The sequence below is a fragment of the Pezoporus occidentalis genome, unplaced genomic scaffold (genome assembly GCF_034315485.1).
Source record: "Pezoporus occidentalis ecotype Australia unplaced genomic scaffold, CSIRO_AGI_Poc_V1 ctg43, whole genome shotgun sequence".
Lineage (NCBI taxonomy): Eukaryota > Metazoa > Chordata > Aves > Psittaciformes > Psittacidae > Pezoporus > Pezoporus occidentalis.
Window position 1 is genome coordinate 3626280 of NW_026915758.1, and position 24038 is coordinate 3650317.

At 38.8% G+C, this 24038-nt stretch overlaps 1 protein-coding gene across 5 annotated transcripts in view; it reads left to right on the top strand.

Annotated features, from left to right (window-relative positions):
* Positions 1-24038, top strand: part of EIPR1 (EARP complex and GARP complex interacting protein 1) — a 91931-nt gene that overhangs the window by 14201 nt on the left and 53692 nt on the right. For all 5 annotated transcript variants that reach the window (XR_009967782.1, XM_062634601.1, XM_062634602.1 and 2 more), the window contains exon 3: positions 2465-2597. Coding sequence is in view for 4 of the 5 variants with exons in the window: in XM_062634601.1 (XP_062490585.1) it covers positions 2465-2597 (133 nt within the window). In the remaining variant the exon portion in view is untranslated. The remainder of the gene's footprint in view (positions 1-2464; positions 2598-24038) is intronic.

Consider the following 24038-nt stretch of genomic DNA (forward strand, 5'->3'; position numbering starts at 1 on the left):
TAGTAGGCTGTGTTGTTTGACGTAGCTGTGAAGGATGTAATTTTTCAACTTGGAAAGGTATAAACAATACCCTTGCATAAGAATTAGGTTTTGTATTTTCTAAAAGTCTCAGTCTGGACATGTGATTGACTAACTATGTGTTCCAGTAGCTATTCATGATGTCAACTGAAGCAGAAGTGTAACAGCAGAGGAATAATTGGTTATCTATGCCTTCGTGGAGCTTTAGACAGGGTAGTTAAGAGTTCTCCCTTAGCTTATGTGCTGAGTAACCCTCTTAACCTGCTTAGTGTGGGTGGAGAATGCGTGTGATTTGTAAATATGACTTCGATTTGTGGTTCACCGTTAGAGGCTTGAGTTGAGCTGCTACAGGACACTTCAGTGACTCCAGTGGAGGGCTGTATTTCTCCCCCATTTTTCCTGATATACCTTTGCATAGTTCACACTGTTTCTCTGTTAAATACCCAGTTCAGTAAATTGAGATATCCCCTCCCATCTATTATGCTAAAGCCAATTATAACTATTTTGCTCTGTAAAAATAACAGCAGGAGTTACTCTTCTTGCTATTAAAATTGTTTTATCTTAGAATTGTGAGTATGTTGGTATTGTTTGCCTTCCAGTTCATGCTTGTAAAGTAGCTGTTTGGATTGTCAACTGTTTGAGTTGTAAGCTTATTCACAACATCAAAACGTATCTAATAAGAACAGCATAGAAGGTTGAATAGATAATTTCTTTATTCAAAACCCTAAAACCAAAAACCAGGGGATGAGGTTAAACTGATATCTAATGAAAGGAGCAAGAACTTTCTGTATAGACTAAACCTTTGAATTATGATACAGGGAATAGGTCAGAGAGGGAATGTACAGAATGCCAAAATAAAGTGAAACAGTAGGTAAATCTAAGTGATGTTACTCTAGAGAGTTTTGAAATGCATGAGGGTCACTCTTTGAGTTGGACAGGGGGATTGATAGGCAGCTGTTGGGGTTTATGTATAGCGTCCCGACTCCTAGATGGGTTTCTAGATTCAGGGCAAGATAGGAGATTGATAGGCAGCTGTTGGGGTTTATGTATAGCGTCCCGACTCCTAGATGGGTTTCTAGATTCAGGGCAAGATAGGAGATTGATAGGCAGCTGTTGGGGTTTATGTATAGTGTCCCGATTCCTGGATGGGTTTCTAGGTTCAGGGCAACAAATGAAGTCTGAAAAGACAACTTGCTAATCACATACAGAAGTGCTTATATGCCTTTGATTACAGAATGGAAGAATAATGTAAGGTGATGAGGATCTAGCATTATATTTCAAGGAGGAGTTACTGGTGACAGTGTTTGGATGTGAAAGAAAAAGATGACATGTAAGCTCAGTCCTTGGGGGGGGCGGGGGGGGGGAAGGTGATATGTAATATAACCAATTTAGGCTTGAGACCTGTTTAGCAGCTTCTGTATTTTAAGAAAATTTTCTATATTCTGTAGCTAAGATTTTTGCAGTTGTTCAGTAGACTTAATTCGGTCATTGTGATGAGATGTCTTACTTTTTTGTTTTCTCTTCATTATTCACCTGACTTTGCTGATGAATTTTTAATGGAGATACAGTTGTCTGGAAACTGTAAGTCTTCTAGAATTTATTTGTCCACTCTTGAACTTAGCAGAATTAGTCCCATGAGTAAAGTTACCTGTATATGATGTGCTAGGCTAGAATCTTTCTCAATTTCTTCTGTTTATGAGGTAACTATACAAAAACAACTAAGTAAAAATCAGGAGGAAAAATGAAAATAATGTGGACCTGTTAAAAAAACCAAGACAAAAACCCCCCAAAAAATCAAAATTACAAAAATCAAACCTAGCTGTCTCTTAAAACCCTAACTTATATATTTAAACATTATTGTTTTTCTTCATCTTTCAGTTCAATGTTTTTATTTTTCCATATAATACAAAAAGTATTACAGATTTATATGTTGGTACAGGTATGTGATTGCTGAAGTGAACTCTGAGGAAGTTTCTTGCTGAGTTGACAGCGTTTGTTTGAAATGAGAGTTCTTTCCCTCTCTCCCCACCTTTCTGCATAGGTTGTTTGAATACAACGGTTTAGATACAGAATTGGTGAAGACATTTAGACTAAGGATTGCAATGTGGTTATTTCTGTTTATTGCTATAAGAAGTGTTGAATTGCAATGCAAGTGGCTTATTTACTGTTAGACATAAAATGAAAAATCACCTTCAAGCTTAAAGTTGCAAAATTGAGAAGAACAAACATAGTATTTCCTCAAAACAGGGAAATTGCTTGTGTTTTTTTCTGGAAAAGTTAATCCTGCATGAAATCAATGATATACGGAATTGTTAGGATAACAATTAATTAAAGTAGATACCGGTTATAAAATTCTCATTAAATTGTTCTGTGCAGTCATCATGTATTATTAAGACCCACAGGAAAGCATTTGAAACCCTAATGTTCTTTTTTATTGTATTTGCAGATTCACATCATAGACTTTGATGATGAAAATAACATTATAAACAAAAACGTTCTCCTTCATCAAGTGGGTGAAATTTGGCACATTAGTACCAGTCCTGCAGATAAAGGTGTACTAGCAACCTGCTACAATAAAAGTAAGTCCTCTTTAACTGTATATAACTTGTTTAAGTATTTTGGTATTTTTGAATGTGTGAAGTTTTACTATCTAGCTAACACTTTAACTTGGAATTACCAACACAGGCATTTTTCAAAAGATCTGCTGTACCTTTGCTTATACCTCTTTTGTCTTGTATCCTGATGGTCATCTTGGTTAGGAGTCTACTTTGGTGTTCATGTCAAGGAAAGCAGGTGTTGTGGTTTAAACCCAGTCAGGCAATTCGTTCACTCACTTCCCCCACTTCTTTCCCTCCCCCTGCTCCCGGAGGGACGGAGAGGAGAATCGAAAAGAATGCAACTCCCACGGGTTGAGATAAGAACAGTTTAGTAACTAAGGTATAACACAAATCATTACTGCTACCACCAATGATAATAATGATAAAGGAAATAACAAGGGAAGAGAATACAACACCTCACCACCAGCCAACCGATAACTCACCCCCCTCAGCCCAACCAAGCTCTGACCGATACCTCCTCCAACCCTGCCGTCTACCAGCCCTTCCGGCTAACTCCCAGTTACATCCTGGGCATGACGTGCTGTGGTGCGGCATACCTCTTTGGTCAGTTTATGTCAGGTGTCCTGTCTCTGCTTCCTCCCGGCTTCCCCTCCTCCCTGGCAGACCATGAGGCTCACAAAGTCCTTGGCCAAACCAAAACATCACTATCAGCTCTATTCCCAGGCCGAAAATCAAAACATTGCACTGCACCAGCTACCAAGAAGGAGAAACATGACTGCTACTGCTGAACCCAGGACAGCAGGAAAACCAGAAAGTATTGCTTGTCTGATTATGTGAAGAATGGCAAATAAAAGATATTATTTTAGGCATCGTTCCTTTTATTTTTTTATGTGCTTTGCTTTTGAAAGTGGAAGTAAATGTCTTTCAAAACAACATCATGCCAACATAGACTCACAGAATAAATAGTAAGGGTTGGAAAGGACCTGAAGATCATCTTGTTCTAACCCACCTGCCATGATCAGGGACACCACACACTAAACCATGTCACCCAAGACTTCATCCAACCTGGCCTTGAACAGGGATCAAGCTCTATTTAAAATGGCAGGTGAAGTTTGTGTTTCATGTCATTTGTCATATGTTAAATGCAGATATGCCCACAGAAAGCTATAAATTCTTATCTATGTATCTCACCAAAACCGTAGGAATGCTTCTTCTGTGACCTAATGCTAAGCGCACAGCTGTTGAGATTAAGGATCTCTGTGTTTCATGGGTGAAGCAGGTGTGAAGATAATTCTGTCATGAGGCGTGAAAAATACTCTTGCATCACTTGGTGTCCTGGTATAAACTCAGTCAGCCACACAGTCTCTCTGTCATTCCCCCCCTTCTCCTTCCCCCCGCTCCTGGAGGGATGGGAAGGAGAACTAAAAGGATGTAACTCCCACGGGCTGAGATAAGAACAGTCCAGTAACTAAGGTATAACACAAAACCACTACTGCTACCACCAGTAATAATAATGATAAGGGAACTGACAAGGGAAGAGAATACAACCGCTCACCACCTGCTGACCGATACCCAGCCCTACCGAGCAGTGATCTAACCCTTCTGGGTAACTGCCCCCAGTTTATATATTGGGCGTGTTGTGCTGTGGTATGGAATACCTCTTTGGTCAGTTTGGGTCAAGTGTCCTGTCTCTGCTTCCTCCTGGCTTCCCCTCCTCCCTGGCAGAGCACGAGACTCAGAAAGTCCTTGATCAGACTAAACATAACTGAGCCGCAACTAAAACCATCGGTGTTATCAGTTCTGTTCCCAGCCGCAAGTCAAAAACAGCACTGCACCAGCTACTAAGAAGGAGAAAAATGACTGCTACTGCTGAACCCAGGACACTTAGTAAAGGGAGTCTTTTTCTCTCTGATGAGCAAGAAATCTGTGCTTTCAATTGGAATAAATATTATTTCTTCTAGTAAATATTAGTCTGTTCTTTGATGGAAATACAGTCCAAGAATATAAGGATAATGCAGTGAATTTCAGACTTTGAGCATCTGCGGGCAGCTGTAGAGATGTGAATTCCCACTGCTCAGCCTTGTGGCTATGTTGGAGAAGAAGGTTCCAGGATTGCTTGGTTCTCCTAGTTCTCTTTGGTTGAAATGAAAGTGCTAAAATGTGAATTTCACAAATCTTATGTGACTCTTCTAGGGACAATTATAAAAGACAAGTAAAATAATAAAGAGGTCTTTTTGTTTTCTAAACTGAAAATGATTATAGGTATTTTGAGTAAGAGAGCATTGAAATGGTATTAGCCTGCTTTTTTTTTTTGGTGGTTTTTTTTTTTGTTACTTGTTAGTCTCTGGTTGACTTTACTGGACATAACTTCCCCCCCCTTGCCAGTGATCCATAGTGAAAATGAGAAAGCAGTTATCAAGCATGAAATTCTAAAGTTGTCTTTAATTTTTCTGGCTAGTTTCAGAGGAGAATATGAGAAAGATGTCTGAAGTCTCCTTTAGAGAAAACCAGAACAAGTTTCTGAGTTTCTCTCTAGTGTTCCTTAGTTGATTGTATTTTTTTTCTTTAAGAATGTTGTTCTGCACAGAATAGTGTGAAACACTTTAAAAAATGTATGTATCTCTCTTTTCCCCTACATAACTGAACAGCAAGATGATATGAAATAGCTTATTAAGTCTAGTGTTTCATGTATGTAATGTACCATTTAATGTTAATCAGTCTTAATTTATTCTACTTGTATCTATTTTAGAGTTCAAGTATTGCTCTAGAACATACGGTGAAAACAAAACTTAAATATAGACCTTTTTGAGAAAAGAGTATAAAATTATGTTTATAGCACATTATAGCAATTTCTAATAGCAATATACATATTAATTGAAAATCATGTTTGAGAAAGAGCATATTGAGATTGTTAGAATTGAGCTTCTAACCAAACACTCTAAATTTCTGAGAGATTTCTGACTTCTGTTATTGGACCTATTAATTCATACGAATGTTTTCTATTCTAGCTGCTTCCTGTTCTAGATTTAGTTTACCTAGTTTCTGAGCATTAAGCTGTATTGTTTATACTTCATGCATCTTCATTTAGAAACATCACCCATAAACTTGCTGCAGAAAACAAGATCTGGTTCTTAAATGATTATTGATGACTCTAATTAGAAATGTATAGAACAGAAAGCACACAGCATGGGGTTCTAATAATAAGGTATACTGAGTTTAGCAGACAACTTATTTGAAGTAGTAATGCAACTGAATTAAGCGAACAAAACCTTTAAAATACCTTTTCATGTATTGTATTTGTTTTGTTGTTTTAAAGACTCTTAACTATTTTCCTCATTGAAGTACTAGTCAAATGAGATGGTGCTGTCTGGAAGAGTCATAGGTATTGTCAACAACTTTTGTGTCTAAGCAGTACTTCTGGCAGAGGGCTGAAGCACATCTCCTGTGAAGACAGGCTGAAAGAGTTGGGCTTGTTTAGCCTGGAGAGGAGAAGGCTTCAGGGAGATCTAGCAGCTTTCCAGTACTTGAATGGGGCTACAAAAAGCTGGTGGGGGGACAAGGGCATGTAGTGATAGCACAAGGGCAAATGGCTTTAAACTGTCGGAGGGGAGACTAAGGTTAGACGTTACGAGGAAACTTTCATTGTGAAGTGGGTGAGACACTGGCACAGGTTGCCTCGAGAAGTTGTGGCTGCCCCATCCCTGGCAGTGTTTAAGGCCAGGTTGGATGGAGCATTGAGCAACCTGGTCTAGTGAATGGTGTCCCTGCCATAGCACGGGGATTAGAACTACATGATCTTTAAGGTCTCTTCCAAAGTTACAAGGCTTTTTTTTCCCCTTGAATCTTGCAGATAGGAAACCTCCTTCAACAGAAGTGATGGTAATGTGGAAACAATCTACCCATGTCACCCTCTGGGGGGTTTACAATTTATTTTTTTTTTTTACAGGTCAAAAAAAGAGTTAGTTCTATTTTACATAAAGCCTGTTCAAGAATCAATAGTAAATAGAGTAAATAGTAAATATTCCAATCTGTTTTCAAGAAGAGTAACTTCCCTAAAAAGTAAGATAATGTGGCTTAGATAACTTTCTTGTTCTCAAGAAGTTGCAGAGAAATTTAAATCCTTGCTGAATATGCAGGTTGAGAGGTATGTTCTCTAAACAATTAATAAAGTTAATATAAATGCTGCTCTGTATTCTTTTGTTCAAGGTATTTTACCAGAGTGTCGTTACATAAGTAGGTTTTAAAAAGGAAAAAGCTTCTTTTCTCTCAGGTCAAAACCAAGGAAAACTCCTTTTCTTGTTAGCATCAGTATTTACTACTTCGATTTCTAATTTTGACATTGCATCATTAATAAAGCCTTGTGTCTTTTAATTCTGGATGGTGATATTGACTAGAATCATACTTGTTCTAATAGCACTGGAACAAATACATCTTTGGATATTAACCAGAAATTCCATTTTGCAGGCCATTTTGTCTTTATATTAAGATAAAATGGTGCAACTATCTCTCTACCCCTCCCCATGCATACACATTAAAAATACTGATTTAGAAAAATCACATAATTGTAATGGGAGCACTTTTTCTGCTCAGTTCCTCTCTCAGTTACACTGCCCCTCCTCCCACCTATGATGGATATGTATCTCAGAGAATTTTATACTATCCATACTGATGTTATAGGAAAATGATTTTATTATCGAGTGGTAGGCTTACTAGTTACATGTTATATTGCCTAACTTCCAGCAAAGATCAGAAATCTACTACACAGTATAGGCGCAGTGCTTGCCTATACTGTGCATATCTAGCACACTTGGCGGTATTGTATGCTAGAAATGTAGTAAGAACATTCCTGTGTGACTGTCATTGCTAATAGATAAGATGTGTAGTTGGTAGATACAGTAATTGATTAGAGGTGATGTTTTTCTGCTTTTTTTGTTATTTGCCACCTTTGCCATTAGAAAGTGCTTGTCTTGTGTTCAAGTAGTAGTCAGGCTGTAGCCAAAGAATCAGATTGCTACTGACAGCTTTAAAGTAGGTAAAAAAAAAAAAAAAAAAAAATTAGTTTTCTAGCTGTAGATTGTTAAAGTTCAGTATGGTACAGATTAGGCTTAAAAAATAAAGCTGAAAGGATGGATTGCTGAGAAAAGAGTACAAGGTGCGGAGTTTTTGGTGATGATAAAAGTGGCAATAAGCTAGAGTGCTACAGCTGCATTTTGATTGGTTAATGTTTACTTTACATCCACTTATGTGCCTCTGATACTTATCATCTTAAAGTTACATTCAGCAAAACGGAAATCAAATTGTTTCCTTCACAGTAGCCCAGAATTAAAATGGAGCGTACTGGATTTAGTAGAAAGTCCCTGTCAGAAAAATTCTAGGAGTTTTATACCATCCTTCTTTTTTTGCTATTCTGACTACCTATAGTCAGTTAACTATTCATTTTTTACTTTTTTTTTTTTAATTAAAAGGTGACAGGAGTGACGCTTTTTAAAAAAGTGAATAAGAAAGGTGACAAAGTAATTAAGGAGATTATAGTGTCTTAGTAGAAATGTACTTTTAAATATCAGAAAAAAATAATGATGGGGTGAGGGTCAAGAATGTACCCTTCAAATTATAATACAAACCAGTGAGAATAATGGTACACTAAGTATAATAATAAGTTTATAAATTGAGATAAATTGGTCTTTAAATGTGCAAGAAGTTGGTGTAGCCATCCAAGAACTCTGTTCACTCACTAAGGGGAAAATCATTTCACATGTGTATTACTACTTAAAGTTTGAAAGAAGTCTTGCTTCAGTATTTGAAAGAGCATCCTAGCCTATGCTAGGGTAAATTTTTCATGGTGATAAGGCGAAATGTGAAAACCCTGTTGATCATGTTAGAGCAGAGTCACTTGGGAAGTAAAGCCCTAAACCCTGTTGGAATACGACCCATATATGATTGCAGTATTGCTGAAGTTTCAGGCTACAAGAGGAGAAATATGAAAGCCATTTGAATGGACTTCTGATAATGTATTGAGGCAGGGAGAAATAGCAACAGTCAGCAGACTAGAGTATGTCTAATACAGTTCTTGTATGTAAAGTAGGTGATGAAAGTCTCAGCTGTAGGGCTGTCTGAAAAATGTGGGATCCCTGGGTTAACATGAAGTTGGAAAATACTTGGAAATACATCAGTTTCTGAATGATGCATTTCCCACTTTGTCAGTCCAGTTTATAATACACTGTTGTCAGGTGTTTGAAAGATTTGCCAGTTAGGTGGATGCGTAGTGGCAGTTAAAGATTGTACATGTGTTTTGATAGTGTGTGTGTACTTTGTCATATGCTTTGTTTCTTACAGAACTTCATTTTAATCTGCTTTTCTGCTCATACATCTCTCCCCTTCTTTTATCCACTGTTTTAGGATACTGTTAAAATGGGGGTGGACTATTTTCTAAGGAGAAAGTAAATTTCATTAAAAGAATGTGGACTGCAGAGGTATTTTTCTGTAGGCCATTTAAAGAGTTTTTGCATCCATGCCAGTTTGCCAGCAATGGATGTCTTCTTCCTGAATGATTTGGGTCTGGTCTCTGCACAGCAGAATATTCAGTAAAGGGAGTAAATGTTAATGATGATGTTTGGAAAAAACTATCATTCTAATTTTTTTTTTTCTGTAAATATAAAGGGAACTCTTAATCTGATAGTTTTTACTTTATTCTTTACAGAACCTGAATATAGCTTTCATTATATCCTATAAGCTAGAACAAAACCTCAGATTTTTGCATTGCTCTGAGATCCCAATGGATGTCAGTGAGAAAGTAGTGGTTTGTTTAAATTTCAGTAATATGCAATAGCTAGTTACTTGGCTAGTTACTGCATTTTGGAAGATGTTTTACAGATGCTTAGAAGGGATGACAAAATTGTTTGAGAAGTCAAAGGGTAAGGCATACTGGTGGGTTTACATGGAGTGATGGGGAGGTACAGGAGAGGAAATAGAGAAATGATTCAACTTGAAAATTGTGCGTTAGTAGAAAATAGTTTGCCTGCTGAACCTCTAATTTGATCTAGGTACCTATCTCCATTACTGTAAAGGTGAGTTTTGGGGAAGTGACTATAAGCAGCTACATAGCTGTATCTCCTCTGAGCAGGTGAAGGATGTGCTGAGGGAAGGCAAAAGTAAATGGCTATATCTCACGAGCACAATTGTAGGCAATGCCAGTGTACTATTAACTGTCACAGATCTGATAGGGAAAATGCTTACTGAAAGACAAAGTGAAGAAATGAAGGAAATGGTATAGTTGGAAAAATGAGGAGATTCTGAAGGAAGGAGATGTCAAAACCAAATAAGGGATAGGTCACTTAAAGGACATGCATATGGCTGCAACCACTTAGGAAAAGCAAGAAGGTATGAGGTGGCATGTAGCGTTTGAGTAATCAGTTCAGTTCTGTGGAAGGCTGTAGAAAAGTTAGTTGTAAGCCATGGCCCTGAGGTGTTAGCAGTTTGAAGGTGTTTTCTGTAGTGTCTGTCAATAGAAAAAAAATACCTTATTGTGGTTAAATGTCTACCTGTTCTGGTTTTGGGTTAGTGCTTTGTTTTGCATTTTGTTCTTTATCTGTGGCAACTTCCCCTGCTTTCCAAGGGCCTTATGTTCTTCCTTTCCATGCCATTTACTGAAATGATCAGTGATATAATTAGGTAATTTTTAACTTGTGTCTACCTTTAATTGTGATGCTGCTATAAGATGAACAGTTGTCTGGAGACTGAAACCTCTCTTTTTATTGTTTTGAGCTATGCTGGCAAACTAAACAAAATGTTTATGCTGATTGTTAATGCAATTGTGAATTGGGTTGCAAGGGTATTCTCACAGCCACAAGAGTACCTTCATGTAATTGAAAACTTGAAAATCAGAATGTGACATAATGGGCCACAAAAAATAACAGCATTAAAGTCTGATGTTTGGGATGATTTACTTTAATGATGTCGAGCAGGGTGGGAGCAGGTGTAGAACATGTCTCTGTGTGAGCTGTATCAACACTGAAAATGATTTAAGAAGAAAACAATCCATACCTGCTAGCTTGTGGGGGATAAAATCTGCTGACTATAAAAAACTTAACATTAAATAATCAAGTTATCGTATTAGACAATTGGCTGCTCTTTTTTCTTTTTTTTTTTTTTTTTGTAATGGTATTTTTTGCAGTCCATAAAATAAATACCCTTGGGATATTCTCTTCTCTGTAACTATGTGAAGGGAGGTTCTAGTGAAGTGGGGGTCAGTGTCTTCTCGCAACCAACAAGCTCTAGGACAAGGGGTAATGGCCTCAACCTGTGCCAGGGGAGGTTTAGGTTCGATATTAGGAAGAATTTCTTCACAGAGAGTGTGGTCAGACATTGGAACAGGCTGCCCAGGGACGTGGTGGAATCACCGTCCCTGAAAGTGTTCAGAAACTGTTTAGATGAGGCCCTCGGGGACATGGTTTAGTGGTGGCCTTGGAAGTCCTCTGGTAATGGAAGGACTTGATGATCTTAAAGGTGTTTTCCAACCTAGGTGATTCTATGATTCTGCGATTAGATGAATATTTTTAGTTTATATATATTCCAATAATGTGAACAGGGTCATAGTATTCACCTAGGGACTGACTTTCAGTAGTGCCTACTATTAAAAGTGTTGGGATGCCCCATGAGCAGTTCTGGTGTGGGCCACCTAGCACTTTCAGGCAATGATATCCACAGGTAGTCCAAGAACATTATGAGAGGTTGGAGTGTAGCCCTCTCCTTTCAGCTTACCCTGTAAAAAATACTGAGTTTAGCTGTGCTAGGTGGCCTCAGACCTGTAAAAATGTACCTGACTTTGAGTTGCCAAAAAATAAAATCTCTATCATGATTCTCCGTTGCAGATTGTTCTACAATACACAGGTTGTTCATTTTGGAGACTGTGTTGCAGGGGAACATGCAAATACTTGAGAAATTAGGGAAAGGGCATGATATAGATACATCTGAAGCAAGTTAAGGTGTGAGGAATATGGTCAAGAATTTCTGTTCTGCTAATCTCAGAAAGTCTGATGGTTCTGTTGTGCATCTTATTCCATGAAATTTAAGATAAATAAATTAGAGATTATTCGGTCCTTCTAGAGAAGAGGATGTTTTGGAACAGTTACCCTTTTTGTATAGCAATCACCCTTTTTTTTCCAACCAGATTTGCATATTCCACATGTCCTTGGTCATCGTGCTTGTAGTCATCGTGGTTAAAGCCCTTCCCAAATCTTTGCTCGTGAAGCCAAGCCATCAGTTCTGTGGGACGGTTGTGTTGTGATAAGAATTGCTAGGTATTGTGCAGGTTATGTCTTAAAGAATCTGATGAATTAAAAAGAAAGCTTCACACTTGTCAATTCGAAGTGAATGTTTAATTACTGGGTATTAGATGCACACATTCACTGAGGCAAAAATCTGTGTCTAACGATAGTAATTGTCTAATTTAATTAATCTATTTTGAATGATGGTCAGCAGAACTTTTTGTTTTTAAAAATCACCTGACATTTTCTCTTGCTCTTGATGACACTGGAAACTATAGGCAGTCCTGAGCAAAGAAACTGATGTCACGTGCTGTCTGGTACTTCTGTCATATTTGAAATGTGTGAATTCAGTCTCATTGAGAACAATAAAAAAATGGCAACTGTTTTGAAGGAAGGCAGTTTTTCACAGAATACTTTATTCTATACTGCTTGGAGAAGAGCACTCATCAGTTATTTCTCTTAGGGTTTTCTTTAAAATTCCTTCAAGTTCAGAGTATGAAAGGCAGGTTATGTGCAACAATACATGGAAATGCAAGGTCAAAAAGAAAGAAGTGAATATGTGTTTTCCATAGTTGTTTGTTTTGGTTTGGGTTTGTTTTTTTTTTTTTTTTTGGACAACAGTCACAGATTCTAAAATCATTGGGAAGAATACTTATCACCTTCTTCTAAGGGTGTCTTGTTTATGCAGGAAATACTTCAACAGTATACAAAGAAAAGTAGTAGTAGGAAACTGTGGAGACAGTGTTCTCACAGGAGAATGCATAATTGGTACATAAACTCTGAATAATCCTGAAAGATACAGCAAGGCCATGAGAGGCCTGAAGAAGCTTAAGCAAGCAAGATAAGAAGAAGCTGGAATTCACTGAGTTAATGAGAACTGTGGACTGTTGGCAAGCTTTCGAGGTCAAGTTCTCACACCTGTGCTTAAGCAATTATATGTTAGTCACTAAGGGTCTTCAAGACATGTATCCAATCATAATATGCCAAATCACTGTAAGTGCATGTAAGAAACAGTATATAAGGAGTTAAAGCTTTGTAATAAATTTGGCAATCGCTTGATCACATTGATCATCTCTGCGTTGACTGCGACTCCCGTGTCAACAGGAAACGCAGGCCAAAAATGTTTAAGTGCCCATTGATATCTGATTAATCTTAACTGCTGATGGAAATGCACCATCAGGTGAAGGCAAAATGAACGTTTTAACAGGTTAATATGTATGCTTTACCTGAAACTACATTATCTGCTGTACTAACATGACTAACAGAACCATCTTACCAAGCCTTTGACTTAAGACTTTTATTCTCAGCTTTCCCCACTTTGCATTTGTAATATGTGTGCTAGCTGTTTTTGTTACAGTTTACTGATAAGATGTAATACCTTTGAAAGTTAGATGAACTCTTCTTACGAGGGAGAGGAAAAATGAAATTTAAAAGCAAGATCTCTATTAAGTGTAACAGTCTTGAGATTTTTGTATTTTGTAATTCAGTTCATAGAATCATAGAATAGTTAGGGTTGGAAAGGACCTTAAGATCATCAAGTTCCAAGACCCTCTGCTGTTGTCAGGGACACCTCACATTAAACCATGTCACCCAAGGCACTGTCCTACACAACCTTGAACACCACCAGGGATGAAGCATTCACAACTTCCTTAGGCAACCCCTTCCATTGCCTCACCACGCTCACAGGAGAGAACTTCTTTGTTATATCTAATCTAAACTTCCCCTGTTTAAGCTTGAGCCCATTACCCCTTGTCCTATTGCTACAGTCCCTGATGAAGAGTCCCTCCCCAGCATCCTTATAGGCCTCCCTCAGATATTGGAAGGCTGCTATGAGGTCTCCATGCAGCCTGCTCTTCTCCAGGCTGAACAGCCCCAACTTTCTCAGCCTCTCTTCATATGGGAGGTGCTCCAGTCCCCTGATCATCCTCGTGGCCCTCCTCTGGACTCTGAACAGCTCCTTTTTATGTTGAGGACACCAGAACTGTACACAATCCTCCAGCTGGGGTCTCACAAGAGCAGAGTAGAGGGGCAGGATCACCTCCTTTGACCTGCTGGACAAACTCCTTTTGATGCAGCCCAGGATACGGTTGGCTTTTTGAGCTGTGAGCGCACACTGAAGCAGGTTCATGTTCAGTTTCGCATCAGCCCATACCCCCAAGTCATTCTCCGCAGGGCTGCTCTGAATCTCTTCTCTGCCCAACCTGTAGCTGTGCCTGGGATTGCTCTGACCCAGGTGTAGGCCCTTGCACTTGGCATGGTTAAACTTCATGAGGTTGGCATCAGCCCACCTCACAAGCGTGTCAAGGTCCCTCTGGATGGCATTCCTTCCCTCCAGCGTATCAACTGAACCACACAGCTTGGTGTCATCGGCAAACTTGCTGAGGACGCACTCAATCCTACTGTCCATGTCAGCAACAAAGATGCTGAACAAGACCGGTCCCAGCACTTATCCCTGAGGGCCACCACTCGTCACTGGTCTCCAGCCAGACATTGAGCCATTGACCACAACTCTTTGTGTGCAGCCATCCAGCCAGTTCTTTATCCATGGAGTGGTCCACCTATCAAACTGATGCCTCTCCAATTTAGAGACAAGGATGTCATGCAGGACCGTGTCCAACACTTTGCACAAGACCAGGTAGATGACATCAACTGTTCTACCATCAGTTCTGTGGCCCCATCATAGAAGGCCACTGAATTGGTCAGGCAGGATTTCCCCTTAGTGAAGCCATGCTGGCTGTCACCAAGCACCTTGTTGTTTTTCATGTGCCTTAGCATGCCTTCCAGGAGAATCTGCTCCAAGATTTTGCCAGGCACAGAGGTGAGACTGACTGCTCTGTAGTTCCCTGGGTCATTCGTTTTCCCCTTCTTGAAAATGGGGGTTATATTTCCCTTTTTCCAGTTGTTGGGAACTTTACCTGACTGCCACAATTTTTTAAATATGATGGACAATTCAGATTGTTAGCAGTGCAACAAAAATAGTGTAGCTGTAAAGTGACTGCTTAATAAAAGCACCACTCTTAAAGTTGGTTAGAAACCTTTACGAGATGATTTTGAAATTAAATACTAAACAACTTCCTAGGTTGCTGTCATCTCTATGTGCTTGCCCCTGCTTCTCTTAGGAATTTATTTTTTTATTCAAATCCATTGAAATATATGTGGAAACTGATTTATTTTCCCACTGCAAATGTGGTTTTCAACTCTTAGAAAAAGGTTCTGCGCTTGTTTTACATGTAGGGACAAACAAAGCCACCAGAGGGCGAAAGAAAGTGCGAATGGAGAAAGCAGCTTCACACATGCAGGCAGGCACGTGCGCGAGCACAGATCCTGATCTTCTGTTGTTTTTTTTCCCCAAACAGGACAGATGCCACTGTGAAGTAGATATGAAGACTCGGTATAATTAGATTTGGTTTGTACATCCAAATCATAAAGGCATACAGACACAAACCTGATGTTTAATTTTGATGAACAGGAAAATAAAGTTTGCATTTAGTATCCATTAAAAACATTAAATCTGCTTTGAGTTACGGCTCTCTGATGCACTGCACTTATCACACAGTAAACTTGTGTATTAAAAATCTTCCTGTAGAGAAAATTCATCAGTCAGAGTATCGGAAAGAATTCTGCGGTGATGCTTTCAATTCTTTAGTATTCAAGCCAGCAGGTGACACTGGCTTCACTGGTTTCACTTTACTTTTCTGTAGTGAAAACATCTATGTAGGGAAGTCTTTGCTACAGCCAGCTGTGTGACATGGTGCAGTCATTAAAACAGGGAAGGAATTTGAATGCATCTCTCTAAATATTCTTCAGTGTTCTCAGCAGTAGTGGTGAGATGTACAGTTTGTTCCCATAGTTTGAGTGAAGAAATAAATACGTGTGGTGTTCTCCTAATGTTCTTTGTAATTTGTACCCGTTGTTTTTCTAGGAATTTTAGCTGAAATGATTGACTATCTGATCTGTATGATGGAAAACCACTACAGAAGTGGTGAATGGCTTGAGAAATTGTCCCGTGTTAATTGCTGTTCAGGTCTGTCCTATAATCATAAGATGTAAGACTGCTGTAGGAGTCGAGCTCGGTAGTGTTTCAGCCAGTGTGTAAGAGCAGACACATAGGGAAAAGTGTAAGAACTGCGAGAGCATATATAATATAATTAACTTGAAGCACAGATGCTTGTTATCCCTTGATTTACGATTTCATCTATATTTGACAGTCATTATCCTGATAATTGTAACGTTTGTGCTATGAAGCAAAATAGAACTACTGTCAGAAAGAAGAAGGAGGAGAAAAAATGACTGAAACTGAAGTATTACAGGATGGTCATGATATTGAAAAGAATGCTTCTAAAATACAGAAAGTGGATAAAATGCTTCTGAATTAGAACTGTCACCAGAAGAAGAACTTGAATTATCAGGCTGCTCTGTCCTTCAGCATTAGGAGGTTTCTTTCTCCTCTTCCACTTTTTTTTCCCTGTTAGCTCAGAACAAGAAAAAAGGTTTTCCTTCTTCAAATTTTAATAGCTTTCTAACTCAAAATTGTCAAATATTGAACTGGACTAGTATAATAAACAGAAAGAAAATGTTTCTTTCTCCATCTCCAGTCAATGCTATTGTTGCACTAAATAACATTTTTCAGATACACATAAGCTCTTTCTAGTATGTGTTTAGTCATTCTTGTCCAACTAGCTTGTTAAATAAGTTAAACTTAGGAGCTTGCTTTTCTCTGGTTTGTATTAGACTTCAGAGGTATTCCCGAATCATGTAAGTGAAATTAAGTATACAAGTTCCTTCCAGTAAACATTAAGACATCTTATGATCTCATTTTTCCTGCATTCCATTTTCTGTGCCTTTCTTTCTACTGTGGAAAGATAGCCTGCTTTAACTTGCATTATCCCATCTTCCTTGAAAAGCTGGAGAGGCTGAAGCAGTGTCATTTACTTGACAGATTCTTAAGAGAACTCTACTGGATCCCCTTTCTCTCCAGGACCATCTTCCATGACATTCTTCAATGCTGTTCCCTGGTCAGGCCAAAGTTTGATCTCCTGAAGCCCAGGGTGGTGTGTGATTCTGCTCTCTGCCTCGTTCCTTCATGTAAGGGAACAAGATGAACTCCTCCATCTCATGATCTTTGTAGCCTAGGCTTTCCCCAGCCTTTGCATCTCTGACCAGTTCTTTGATATTTGTAACTGAGGTATAGCAGAAAAACCTTCCCATTGTCTCATTGATCACTGGTTTTGGCAATCATCAATGAACTTGGAAATTGCCTGTATCCTGCTGCATTTCTTTTCCAGTAGACACTGAGGTGGTTCAAGTCTTACACGAGGACCAGGACCTATGAATATGAAGCTCCCTCTTCTTGTCTAAAGGTTCTATTATCCTTTGTTTCATCCTTCCTGTAGCAGACACCAGCTGCAATGTTGCCGTATTACTCTACCTTCTAATCCTAAACCATAAGCTCTCAGCTGGCCCTCATCCCTCCACAGAGCTCCATGCACTTTAGTTGCTGTTGTTCATAAAGTGCGGTTCTTTCTTCTCACGTTCTTGATCTTTTCCTCCTAAAAAGCCATGCCTCTCTGATTCCAATCAGATTGTACACCCCAGTAGATTCTGCATCTGGAATAAACATGAAATGTATTTGTTCAGTACTAGGAAAGAAATTGTATCCCATCCTGAGCTGAAGATTTGACTGTGAAATAGCTTAGGATTTAAAAAAAAAAAACACAGGTCTTTGGGGGGTTTGTTTTTATTTGGTTATATTTTAACTTTTTCTTCTTAGATTACAGGCTTTTTAGGGAGGAGCTGTATGTCTTGTCTTTCTCCACTTGCGTTTGATTACAAGAAAACCTATGGATTTATCTCCTATGAGGACTTCTGAGCTGTAAACAAATGAAGAAAACTGCATAGTCGTTAGCAGATGACTAGCAACAACATGTATTGTTTGAGTGCCCCAAGTTGAGAAAATGGCTATTTAGTATAGGGCAGTATTATTTTTCTTTCTCTGGACTTTCTGGATGTGCTAGCTCCTGATATCTTGAGATGTCAGGTAGGTGGATTTCAGCTAAAAGAAACCAAACCCAAACATGTAAGTAATTTATTTTTCTTGTATTATTAAAACTAGCTTTCTAGTGACATGTAGTCCTGTCACTACATGCCCTGGTAAAAAGTCCCTCTCAGTCTTTCTTGCAGGCCCCCTTTACGCACTGGAAGGCTGCTAGAAGGTCTCTCCTCTTTTTTGTTCAGACTGAAGAAGCCAAACTCTCTCAGCCTGTGTTCATAGGAGAGTTGCTACAGCCCTCATGAGGACCGGGGCTTGTGAACAGGAGGCCATTCCTGTTTGTATAGAGGGCCTCATCCACCCAGTTTTCCAGGTCAGGTGGCTTTTACCAGACCCTCGCTGTAATGTCACATATCCCTCCCCTCCCTTTTAATCCTGACCCGTAAGCTCTTGGTTAGCTCCTCATCCATCCCTAAGCAGAGCTCTATACCCTCCAGCTGGTCATGAACATAGAGTGATGTCCCCATCCTCTTCTTCCCCTGCATGTCCTTTCTGAAGAGCCTGTATCCTTCCATTCCCACACTCCAATCATAGGAACCATCCCACCACATCTGTGATGCCAATTAGATCATAGCTCTGCAGGTGTATGCATATCTGTAACATATCTTGTTTATTCTCCAACGTTGATAATGGTGTTCAGGTTCGCTGGCCTTAGTGATGATGGAAGCTAGCACGTAAATATGGTTCATTAACTTTTATTGGTGTATTGTGCAGCTCTCTTCAGCAGAGGGTTAAATCTCACAGTGCTTTTTATATGACCAGCTGATACCTAGCTGATTTTATGGCTCCCACTCTTGAAGATACAGTGTGCTGTTGGTGAGAATAGCAGGAAGATTATCACAAACGAAGGAAAGCGTGTAGTGAGTCCTAGTTTCTCTGTTCTTTCCTATGTTGTTAAAATATCTAGAGAGATATATCTCAGGTATCAAACAAGCTGTAAGTCATTGTTGTGACTTACGAGATTTGGTCATGTGAAGTGTCAGAAGGAAAGCATGCCTATTTGTGCTGCTGAGCAGCTTTTACAGTGTTGCAGCCAGATTCTGCCTGAAGAGCAAAGTTCAGTTCATCAGTATAGTGATGACTGCAGTTCTTCACTCGGGCTGTCTTCATATGGCAGAGTTCCAGAAATGCAGTTAAGTAAATTTTGAGCTCCCTCAAATAGGTGTATATCTTCAGTGCATACCCCCCCAAAAAAGGTATGTGCTGGGACATTGTCTCAAGTCACGTCTGGATAGCATAAGAGACATCAGACTGTAAAAAAAAAATAAAATGTAATTTATGCCTGCTCCAATATTTCAGCCTGCTGACTGCCTGCTTTCTGTGGGTTCTGTCTCCTGTTTCTGTACAACATGATGGGTATACCTGTCCCTCCATGTTGTACCCCACACCTTTGCACACTCTTAGATCATTCTCTCTGCATTACTGTCCAGTATAGGAGGTTTTAAAAACATCCTTAAGACATCTGTTTACACAATGCAAATATGGGAGCCTGTTGTCTAGAGACTTAAGCTGTTCTGTGTGCTGTACTGATGTGCAGTAAATGTGAACCTGTGATCTACATGGTAACGAGAAGGCTGCCATTTATACGGTGCTTTCCACAGGTTGGAATAATGGGACAGCAGCAAAGTATGGCAGATGTCTTGTGTATGAATATCTGGACTGTTGCATGTTACTGTTTTTCTAATAATTATTTCTACTTTTAGCTCTATTTGCAAACATACTTCTATTAGGATACAGTGTGAGCTGCTGTGTTATGTTCTGCCCTGTTTCCATGTTTGTATTCTTTAAAAATCAAAGGCTGTCTTTTGGTAGCTAAAGTGTGCATCTAAGTGATGGAAAGAAAAATTAAACTACCTCCATCTATTTATTCCTACATATATCTCACCCCATGTATTTCAGAAAAATTTAATATCAAAGACTTCAGAAGCATTTAGCATGAACAATGAAATTCTTAACCCCCAAAAAGAATGGTGTGTTATTCTCCCTCCTCCCCCTCCCTCTTTTGCTGTGAAGGACACATTGTCAATTAAGTAGAATATGGTTTGTCTTTTTATGAATTGACTAAAAAGGCTACAAGGTTGTTATTTTTTTTAAAGATAAAAGAGGCACTCTGGAATCATTTGGGTTTTATTTCTTCATTTTTTTAAACCAGGAGAGGATGTTTACATTGATTAATAAGGAAGAGTGATAACTCTGTTTGTCAATGGAAAGAAAGAGGCTTCTGAACACTAGCTGCTTGTTCCTGTCATACAGAGAGTATTAATGGGCACCAGCTGGGCTGTAGCTATAGCAGCTTCACCACTTCAGCCTTGCACAGCAAGAGCTGCTGTGGCAGTGCTGCAGAATGGCCTCCTGTGCAGATTTAGGAAGTATACACTTCAGTTGTTGTTCCCTGGGCAACAGAATAGCTGCAGCCAGCTGGCTTTGCACCACCTGAGCTGATCAAAGAGCAAAACCTGTCAGGCACTGATACTTCAGCTCCTCCAGCTTTGGTGTGAATGTCTGCAGGCAGTGATGTAGGAAACATTGTCATTCAGGTTTCAAGGTTAAACACAGGGGAATGAAGTAGAATGACAGTAGAAAGTAAAATGAAAACGTGGTTCCTGTAGATACTACCATATGATGTGTATAGCTATTGATTTAAGAAAATAGATTTGAAAATACTGAATTACTAATGTACATACAAAATGTGTTTAGAAATTATTCAAAAAGCAAATAAGAGACAAGCAATAGCTGGAGTTTTGGGAGAAGGAAAAAGAATCAAGGTTGATTTATCACATGTGTTTAGTTAAGAAAGATCATAAAGAATGATTGAACACAACAATTAAAATGCTTTATAAAATTCTATAATTAGGGAGTGCTGGGCAGGGCAGGATCTGGTCTGCTTTGGGTGACTGCTGTAAGCTTCTGATGGGACAAGATTGCAGTTGTTCTGTATGTCAAAGCATGCTTCAGTGGCGTGATAAGTTTTATTCAGCAAGTGGCGCCAGAAGAATGAAAGGTGGATGATTGAACAGCAGTGAGCTGTAATGCTGGCTGATGTGGACCTGTTTAATTGGGATCAAAATCCACTTCAGTCTGTTGCATGGGGGGTGGGAGAAGCAGGTGGTAGTATTTCTTCTGTGTCCATCTAACTCTATTCTTACATTTTTCTTTTTACGACAACGCCTACTCAAAACTTTGCTTAAGAGGAGGGTTAGATTCTTAAAATCTTGTTTTAAATTTTGTTATCAAATAATAATGATTGACTTGTCTTTAATCACTCATCTTAAGTTTCTCCTTTATTTTTTCTAACATGTCTGTTTGCTGCCTGTAAAAGATACTACACTTTTGGAGAAATGATGACTGTGCATGAACTGGTAGCAAGCAGAACATGGATAAGTGATAGCACTTACTGACTTCTACCAATTTCTGGGTGTGCCTCAATCCACGCCTGAAAGAGGAAGGGAAATGGCACTGATGGGTGTGTGATTGTACTCTGACCTTTTGTTTGTTGAAACTGCAGAGTATTGATTAGCATCTATACTTCCAGTGAGGATTTGTTTTTTATATTCCATACATATCTTTTTATTTTCCATTTAATATTTTAGTAATACATGTCTCCACTTTCAGGTGGGTTTTTTTTGCCTTTGTTTTTTTGTGTGTTAAAAGTCAAACTGTCAAGCTGTTAAGCAGGATAATTTCTTTCTGTATCTTCCTTAAAAAAAACATATTTGGGGAAGGAGAATTTTCTTAAAGGGATTCAGTATAAAAAAACCCAATGAAATTACCTGGTTCTTTTCAATTAGAAAATCACCTACAGCTCCAACATGGCAAGTATGGCTTTTTGTTCTCAAGAATATAAAACCAAATAGAGGTCTAAGTGAGAACCCTTAGTCTCTACAGTGACAAACTAGACTGCATCTTTCTTGTGCATCTGTTCTGATTTATTGCATCAGTTTTCCAGATTTCAGTTGGTTTCTTAGTGTGGTTATTGGGGTTGCATGTAATATCCTTTTTAAAACTGTTACAGTTTATTTTCTTTAATAAGTATCACTCAAGGAGTTTGTATAAATATGATTGTGCAGTTGAGTTCTTTGTAATTTTGCAGTCTGTGCATTTTCTTAAGGAATCTTTGCAAAAATTCTGAATGACTTAAAAGTTTAGGTCCTTCTCCCTAAATCTGGAAATGTCATGGAGCTCACTTCTCTCATTATGTGAGTCTTTAACTGTACTGATTGCTGAAGCAAAACCAAGGGTTGTGTGAAGTGCATGGACAATCCCTTCTGCCTTAAAAATCTGCAAATTCATAAACAAACAAAAAGTAACTTACCAGAAGGTCAGGAGTGATTTTTTTTGTCCTGAACAAATGCATTCCATCTGGAATCAGCAGTCTTATGTTCTTATAGACACATTTTTCTTTTTGCACCTAATCCCGAAATGATTGTATAGTTGTTAAGGAATGTGTGCTGGCTACTGCATTCCAGCAGCAATAGTACAGTGAACTGATCTATTGTGTGTGGCGTAACTCTATAAAGGAGTAACGAGTGCTTGTAGTTAATGTTATATGCGTTTCTTTTCAAATTCTCATTACAAACTTTCTGTTATGTTTACTTTTTGAGCAGGTTTTTTTTTTCCCGAGGCTTATTCCTTTCTCAGAGGTGACTAAGTTGGAGCAGCTCTCTAAGGGGTACAGTGTGTGGAGGATGATAAACGGGATGCTTCATCTGTCTGCAACTTTCACTTTTTTTTCAGTGTTGGAACAGCTGGTAGTAGAAAGCTGAAAATTGTCATGAAAATAGCCCTCATTGAGAAGTCCTTTTGAGTGCTGCAGTGAAAATTGGTATTGATTTGACCAAGTTTTGACCCTTTGCAAATTGCACGCTCTGCATGCAGAGAGTTTTCTCACTTGCTCATCTTGTAAAGTAGGCATCTAAAGACAGTGCTGTCCTCTGTAGCTGTGGTTCTCTCTCTTAGGCTTTGTCTGAACTCACCAAAGTTTGTTTCATGTAGTTGATTACTGCATCCTCATTGCTTCCAGCATCATGTGTAGTTCCTTCCTAAATTTGTGCTGTCAAAATGTGGGATTATTTGCTTATTTCTTGAATTATGGTTTGCTTGTTTGTAAACCTGGATCATTTCAACAGAACCAGGTAGATGAAACTGTACAATCATTGTAGCAAATGGTATTCTCTACCCGGGAGATAGTGTTGATGAACTTGGGAAACAGTGCTTAAAAGGGGGTTGTTGCAGTTGGAATAGTACATCTAGCTCTCTACATCTGCCACGTGATTTCATATGTATAGGTGCAGTAGGGTGATGAGAAGGTAGTAAAAGACAGGAAAATCTGGAGTTTCTCTTTGCTTGTAGGCATTCTAGGTAAGCAGTGGTACTGCAGTGGTTGTAGTGAAATTACTTAGTAATGCTGGATTTTAGAATTCTAATATCACTAGGGAAATAAGGCTGTACAAGTAACTCCAGCAATACCATACACTGCTAGCAAGCTTGTCATACAGCCATGAGCATCCTGTTGTGGGAGTTGGATTTCTGTGCAATGAGAGTTATCTTTTGTCTGTGGATACATGTAGATTTGTTGTCAGTGCTTATTTGATTAAGAGGAATTGTGACACACAGGAAAGCTCCACTTCGTCTGTCATAAGAGTGACACATTCACTCAGCAGTAGCATTTGTCTTCTCTTTTACCAGGGAGAAAATGGTATCTTTTAAAAAAATCCTTATATAAAAGAAAATTAAGCCTTCCTTAAGGCTAGCCATATCTAAAATTACTTCTGTAGGAGGCCACGGCAATTCCACTTTGGTTTCACACATCTGGGAATTAATAAAGTGTCAGAACTTTAGATAAGTACATAAAAAGTGAAAGGAGACATTAATAGTGTTCTGAATCAAGTCTGCTCTGCAGATTTTAGCTATGTATCTAATTCCATAATTCATCCAGAAGTTAAAATTAGAATCTGAAGATTTGCAATGCGCATACAGTTGTTCATGATAGATGGTTATTCAGTTGGTGGAAAGCAGTCTGTCATTTTCTGTGAGCATCTTCAAAACCAGCTGAAAGCAGAGAGTAATGTCTGCGCTGAGTGTTAGGGAGTTGTATGTGTTGGCTTTTAGTGTTGTCCATTTCTGTTACACAGTGAATTTTATCCTTCACCG